Source organism: Antrostomus carolinensis, unplaced genomic scaffold, assembly GCF_000700745.2.
Source record: "Antrostomus carolinensis isolate BGI_N321 unplaced genomic scaffold, ASM70074v2 scaffold46891, whole genome shotgun sequence".
Classification (NCBI taxonomy): Eukaryota; Metazoa; Chordata; class Aves; order Caprimulgiformes; family Caprimulgidae; genus Antrostomus; species Antrostomus carolinensis.
The window spans coordinates 1-7395 of NW_010295746.1; the positions used below are offsets into that span (position 1 = coordinate 1).

The 7395-nt window shown below is 54.7% G+C and overlaps 1 protein-coding gene across 1 annotated transcript; it reads left to right on the top strand.

The window, feature by feature from the left end:
- Nucleotides 1–163: 163 nt before the first annotated feature.
- On the top strand, nucleotides 164–6894 carry LOC104519064 (1-phosphatidylinositol 4,5-bisphosphate phosphodiesterase gamma-1; the record flags this gene model as incomplete). Its single annotated transcript, XM_010178064.1, has 16 exons — nucleotides 164–364; nucleotides 502–621; nucleotides 931–1114; nucleotides 1426–1503; nucleotides 2495–2598; nucleotides 2820–2916; nucleotides 3384–3450; nucleotides 3683–3846; nucleotides 3969–4065; nucleotides 4205–4429; nucleotides 4745–4893; nucleotides 5660–5774; nucleotides 6006–6167; nucleotides 6371–6459; nucleotides 6581–6765; nucleotides 6843–6894. Coding segments are annotated over 16 exons (2089 nt in total), but the record flags the coding sequence as incomplete, so codon positions are not given.
- Nucleotides 6895–7395: the final 501 nt, after the last annotated feature.

The following is a 7395-nucleotide window of genomic DNA, read 5'->3' on the forward strand; positions in this document are numbered from 1 at the left end:
TCCCCAACATTCTGTGATTCTGTGATTCCAGCTGATCCCCAGTTTGGTGGTTGGAATGGCATTTTGGGGGGGAAACATCACTTTTTTGGATGCCCGAACAGGGGATGGTGGGAATGTGGACCTGAATTGACTCACTCCTACCTTCTCCCCACCACCATGGCAGGAGATCCAGCCGGGTGCAACACTGCCGGATCCATTCACGGCAGGAAGCCGGTGCCACCAAGTTCTACCTGACAGACAACCTGGTCTTTGACAGCCTCTACAGACTCATCTGCCACTACCGCGAGGTGCCCCTCCGCTGCAATGAGTTTGAGATGCGCCTCACCGACCCCGTCCCCCAACCCAATGCCCATGAGAGCAAAGAGTGAGTGAGGACAATCCCCATCCCTTTGGTCCTTTGGATCCACCAACCTCCTCCATCCTTGGTGTCAGGTCTTGGTTGCCCCTCAGAATGTGGGGATGCCAGGACTAACCCACCACCTCTGTTCTCTGCCCGGCCAGGTGGTATCACGCCAGCTTGACTCGTTTGCAGGCTGAGCACATGCTGATGAGGGTCCCACGAGATGGAGCCTTCCTGGTGCGCAAGAGGAGTGAACCCAACTCCTATGCCATCTCCTTCCGGTGAGTGTGGCCACCCCGGCACCCCAAGGCCACCCCAATCTTGGCCACAGTGAGAACTTCAAGGTTCATGTCTATTGTGATTCCATGGTGGGTGGCATGGGTTTGCTCTAGGTCAGCAGGGTGACACGATGGGACACATGATGCTGTCATGGAGAGGCTGTGGTGGCTGGAAAGCCATGTCCTCAGGATGGTCAACCCAGTGTCATCCTACAGTGATCTAGCACTGAGGCAGAGTGTCACCTCCTGCCCATCCCATCATGGAGCCATGGACCAGCTTCATGGCTCCCCCCTCATCTCTCTTGACCCCAGGGCGGAGGGGAAGATCAAGCACTGCCGCATCCAGCAGGAAGGTCGGCTCTTCATGCTGGGCAGCTCGGCTGAGTTTGAGAGCCTCGTGGACCTTGTCAACTACTATGAGAAGCACCCACTCTACCGCAAGATGAAGCTGCGCTACCCCATCAACGAGGAGACCCTGGAGAAGATGGGCACTACTGTGAGTGTTCTAAGTGGTGGGGATGGTGGGGACGGGGAAATCAAGCAACACAGGCAACCAAGCCCCATCCCCAGCTCCATCATGGTAGGAAGATCTCCTCCAGCCTCTTGGTTGAAGCCCAACCAGAAGCAATAAAGCTTATTATGCAGCCATTGCTCACGGTTGTAGCTTCACCAGAATTCCCTTCCAACAAGTTGCAAAGGAGTATTAGGTCCCTCTCAACCTCCTCACGTGGTGGCCCAGATGCCACCACATCCCCTTGTAGCTCCTGCCTGTATCCAGGTGACCCATTCAGGTGTCTCTCTTTGCAGGAGCTGGACTATGGAGCCCTCTATGAGGTGCGGACCCCACACTTCTACGTGGAGGCCAACAAGATGCCAATGGCCAGGGTAAGGGGCTGAGCTGGTGTCCCTGGGAGGTGGAGGGTGATGGACATGATGATTGTAGTGCTGGGGCTCCTGGGTGATCATCCCATACACCTACCATCTCTCCCACCATCAATCTGAGAAGTGGTGATGTTTTGCTATATTTTTCTGACCCTCAAGTGATACTGGAGCTGATGGGACCTTTCCCACCTCCCCATCACTTGGGGACAGTCCAAGTTCCACCAACAGCATTGTAATGGTGTGGTGGGTGAGGTCTGGAGAGAGCTCAGCCTAGAGCAAGGACCTGACACAAGTTTACCCCAACAGTGAGGAAAACTCCATAGGTCACTTTACATTGGGGAACCCTAGAAGAGGAGGCTTAGGGTGAGGTCCTAGGTGGTGGAGTCTCCACCCTCGGAGGTTTTAAGGACTTGGATGATCTCAGAGCTGGCCAAGTTTCCATCCTCAGAGGTTTTCAGGACAGGGTTGGAATTGCAGCTGACCCAGTCTCCATCTGCTGAGGTTTTTGGGACAAGGCTGGTCTCAGATCTGACACTGGAGGAGGCTGAAGCCCCAAGGTTCCTCCTCTGTGATCCTACAGTCTCATGGTCCAACACTGCTGTGCCTTAAAGGTCCTTTTGCAGCACAGCAGCTCTCAGGCTAAGACCAGACACAGGAAAACTTGACCCAAAGAGTTGTTTCCCAAGAAGGTGTAGGAATATCAGGGGATTAACCCCTTCAGCACACCAGGAGAAACCATTGGGGGACCCAGAAGAGGAACTCACTTTGTGCTGAACATGGTGGTCCTACACCAATCCCTCCAGTCCTCCTGTCCTCACCAACATGTTTCACTGCTGGCTTAGGCAATTTGGGGGGCATCATTTGAGGTCTTGGACCCTCAGGAGCTCTTCTGCTCCACCATTGGGGTTTGAAGAGCTGGGCTGAGCAAGGAGCGCTGCTCACCCACATCTCCAGTGCTGGGTGGTGACATATGTCCCTCTCCCTGGTGGCCCAGTGCACGGTGAAGGCTCTCTACGACTACAAAGCACAGCGGGAGGATGAGCTGTCATTCTGCAAGCAGGCCATCATCCACAACGTCGACAAGCAGGATGGCGGCTGGTGAGGGTGGTTGGGTGGTCCCTAGGTGGACATCACCATGGGTGGGGGATGGAGAGGGTCACCCTGGGTCTTCCCATGAGTCTTCCTGCGGTGGGTTTTAATTGCTTCCTTTTCTGTCCCCCTACCCCTTCTCCAACTGCTCCCCAACACTGCATGCAGCATGACCACCCCTTTTCCCCCCCAAACTGGTCCACTTGCCTTGATCCTCTCACCCCTTGCAGGTGGCGGGGGGACTACGGGGGCAAGAAGCAACTGTGGTTCCCAGCCAACTACGTGGAGGAGATCGTCAACGCGCAAGCACAGGAGCAGGATGAGGCTGTGAGTGTCCTGACCCTGTACACCCAGGACCAAGGCTACCTGAGATGCTTCCAGCTTTGTGCCAGCCCAAGACCCTTGTCCAGAGGCTGGGGGGATGCTCATGATCCAGGTTGGCCAGAGAAGTTGTGGCTGCTCCTCCCTTGGAAGTGTTGAAGGCCAGGTTGGATGAGGCTTTGAGCAACCTGGTCTAGTGGAAGGTGTCCCTGCTGATGGCAGGGGGGTTGGAACTGGATGATCTTTAAGGTCCCTTCCAACCCAAACCATTCCATGATTCTATGATCCTGCTCCAGCCCAGATCCTTATCCAGAGGTTGGGAGATGCTCAACCATGGAGCAGAACATTCCAAGAAGAGGTTTTTTTCCTGCTTTTGCTCAAAGGGCTGGAGGGAAGCTCCCAAAAGAAGTGGACACTGGGCTTGTCCTCGTGCAGCCACCCCTCACCACCCTCTCTTCCTTCCTCTCTTTCAGTCATCGGAAAACAGTCCCCTGGGGAACTTCTTGAAAGGCTTCATTGATGTTCCATCCTGCCACGTCGGTGAGTGTCCCCACCATGTCCCTGCCATGGGGGATTTGGTTAATTTTGAGGGGATTCAGATTAATTTGGAGAAAAAATGAGACCCTCACAGGAGGAGGACCTCAATGGTTGGTGGGGTACCAATGTGGGGCTGGTGGGGGCCTGGGAGTGGGACCGCTGAGGTTTCGTTTGCTCCACAGAACCATCCGTTGGGAATGTCTTCAAGTAAAGCCCCCCTCTGATGTCCTTATAGTTATCTCCAAAGACGGGAGGAGCTCCAAACCATTTGTCTTCACCATCCATTCCCAGCAGATGTCCCACGCAGCCCAGTCGCTGGATGTGGCCGCAGACACTCAGGAAGAACTCAGCGAGTGGGTGGCCAAGATTCGAGAGGCCACGCAGAACGCCGACGCTAGGGTGAGGGGCATTGGGTTGGAGAGGATGGGAGTGGATGGTCCCATCTCCCAGCAAATGGTCCCCAACTTCTCCAAAGGAGGAGATTGGAGGGACACTTTCAGCTCTTGTTTTCCCTTGTGCAGATGCAAGAGGGGAAGATCATGGAGAGGAGGAAGAAGATCGCGCTGGAGCTCTCGGAGTTGGTTGTGTATTGCCGCCCGGTGCCGTTCGATGAAGACAGTAAGAGCCACAGAAGGGGGATGATGGGATGATCATGGGAAGAGATGGGTGGGGGGAAACCAAGAAGTCTATAGTAGACCATTTCCAGGCCACCAGAGAGCCCCATGTCCTTCACTGATGGCCACCTTGCTGCTTTCAGAGATTGGCACGGACAAGGCGTGCTACAGGGACATGTCCTCCTTCCCGGAGACCAAGGCAGAGAAGTACGCCAACCGCAGCAAGGGCAAGAAGTTCCTGCAGTACAACCGACGCCAGCTCAGCCGCATCTACCCCAAAGGGCAACGTCTGGACTCTTCCAACTATGACCCGTTGCCCATGTGGATCTGTGGTAGCCAGCTCGTGGCCCTCAACTTCCAGACACCTGGTAAATCCTGTTCCTGGGGTGGCTGCTGGGCTCATCCCCACAGGTCACACCAAAATCTCCATCCCTGGTTGCTTCTACCCTGGGTTGTGTTGCTGGAGGTGGTTTGGATGATCTCTCCAACCTTTATCCTCATCCTAATGGGGACATCTCCATGCAATTCTTGGGTGCTTCATGCAGAACCCAGCTGTATTCCTTCTCCAACCAGGGTTGGGGGCTCTTATCAAGGGGTTTGCCAGGGCAGGACCTGCTGCCCAGGGACCTCAGGGAGTCTCTTGAGCTCCACAGCTCAAAGTTGCTCTGTCCCCATGACCACAGACAAGCCAATGCAGCTGAACCAGGCCCTCTTCATGCTTGGTGGACGCAGCGGCTACGTCCTACAGCCTGACATCATGAGGGATGAGACATTCGACCCCTTCGACAAGAACAGCCTGAAGGTTGTGGAGCCCATCACGGTGCAGCTGCAGGCAAGTGGGCGAGGACAACAATTCCACCCTGAGGTGGTCACCATCAAGATGGAGGCTTGCTTCTTCCTCTATTTTGGGTCAACTAGGGGTGGTTTTTTTACATGTTTCAACCCCATATTTACTCCATGGAGATCATTACCCCACCTTCTCATCAGTTTGTGGGTCTTTCTCCACTTGTGGCATCATTTTTCCCAGAGGAGAACCCCAAAATTGCATAGAGCTGAGCCCAACCTGAACAAGGTGGAGCTAAAACAAGCCCAGAAGCACCTTACCCAGCCCTTGGGTGATTTCAGTATTGGAGCTGGGACAAGTTGGTTTGTAGGCACCTGACTCTTGACCATGGCATGAATCCAGCAAGGGTTTTTTTAAATAATTGGTTGGATACATCTAAAATCCAACTAAAACCTGTCCAAGGTCATGAAGAAGGTGTGGTGTGACTCATTATGGCCATGAACTTTTTGGAAAACCCAAAACACCCCAAATTTTTTACAATGAAGGTGGTGAAACACAGGAATAGGTTGCTCAGAAAGGTGGTAGAAGCTCTATCCCTGGAGACATTCAAGGCCAAGTTGGTTGAGGCTTTGAGCAACCTGATCTACTTGAAGATGTCCCTGCTCACTGCAAGGGGGATGGACTAGATGACCTTGAAATGTCCCTTCCAACCCAAACCCTTCTATGATTCTAAAACAGCCAAGCCATGGGGTTGTCCTGGAGAGTCCTTCCTCATCTAACATAGGCAGATCTCACCCTCTTCTTCCTCCTGCAGATCCTTGGTGCCCGGCACCTACCCAAGAATGGGAGGAGCATCGTATGCCCCTTCGTGGAGGTGGAGGTGTGCGGCTCCGAGTACGACAACAGCAAGAACAAGACAGATGTCGTAGGTGAGAGTCCATGTGGGTTCTGTTCCCACCCAGCTCCTGTGCCCTGTGGACTGGTGGAGATGCTGGGACACCCCTAACTGTGCCCCTTGGGGTCCTCTTGGGTATGTGGGTGGTGGGGCTGGGTTTCATGGAGGAGTGAAGAGGATTCCCACTAATGTGCTGGTGCCATGTTGGTGATGTCCATATGTCCAGCCCTGCTCTGACCCTCCCCACTCTCTTCTTGTCCTCCAGCTGACAATGGCTTCAACCCCGTGTGGCTCTTCAAGCAGTTCATCTTTGACATCAACAACCCCGAGTTTGCCTTCCTCCGCTTCGTAGTGTACGAGGAGGACATGTTCAGTGACCCCAACTTCTTGGCACAAGCCACCTTCCCTGTCAAGGGCCTCAAAACAGGTATGGTCCCTTCATCTGCACCATCATCATCATCATCATGGAATCATAGAATGGTTTCAGTTGGTAGGGACCTTTAAAGGTCATCTAGTCTAACCCCCCTGCAACTGTCATCATCATCATCATCACCTTCTCAGGGATCTGGCCATGGGGCTGAGCTCACACCTTGCCATGGGGTTGAGTTCATGTTGTGGTGTTGTGTCCAGGCTACCGGTCAGTGCCGTTGAAGAACAGCTACACTGAGGACCTGGAGCTTGCTGCCCTCCTCATCCACATTGAGATCATCAACGCCAAGGCAGGTGGCCCAGGAGACTTGGGGAACCCCGTGCCTCAGTTTCCCCACCCTAAACAAGGGGGAACAGCACCCTGTGGTGTCTTGACCACCCCACCAGCCTCATATCCTTGTCTTGGAGCAGGAGGAAGATGAGGAGAACCTCTACTCATCCATCCAGCAGCTACGGGATCGTGCCAGCGAGCTCTCCAGCCAGGTCTCCAGCTATGAGCGCACCAACGGCTGCGACTCCCGCTACCAGCAGCGCCTCGATGAGTTACGAGCAGCCCAGGAGAGGCTCATGGAGCTCACAGAAGTCCGCAACCGCAAGTGAGTGTCCCCTCCCCGTGCCTTCAGGAGGTTCCTTTCAAGAGGGTCCTTAAGGCCACCACCCTGTTCCCCACCAGGTTGATGGAGAAGAAGAAGAGAGACCGGCAGATGGTCACCAAACGCAGTTGAGCTGGATGGACATGAGTTGGCCAACCTGCTGTGGACCCTCCCTGCCACCTCCTCTCCTGCTGCAAAGGGAGGTGGGGTGGCCGGATCTGGACCCCCCTCATGTCTGGGTGACAACAGCGTGACAAATCTGGGGACAAAAGGGGACTTCAGGTAGCTCTGCCTGTGATGTTTCTCCATCAGGGTGAGGTGGGAGGTGGAATGTTCCAGCATAAATCCTGGGCACCTCCAGCTTCATCTCATGTCCCCTGGGGCTGGTGGCCACATCCCTGTCCCCATGAGATGGTCACCACAGCTTCTCGTCACCCTACATCTTCTGTGTCCCACCACCCCATGTCAGGGAGGGGAGCAAAAAGCCCCACAACTGATGGGGAAACTGAGGCACAGAGGTGCTCAGCCAGCCCAGGATGGAGCAGGATCGGCTACCTCCATCCTGGGGACAGGGGACAGGACTGGTTGGCAACAAGGCACCAGGATGGGGACACAGGGGACAGTTGGGGGGGG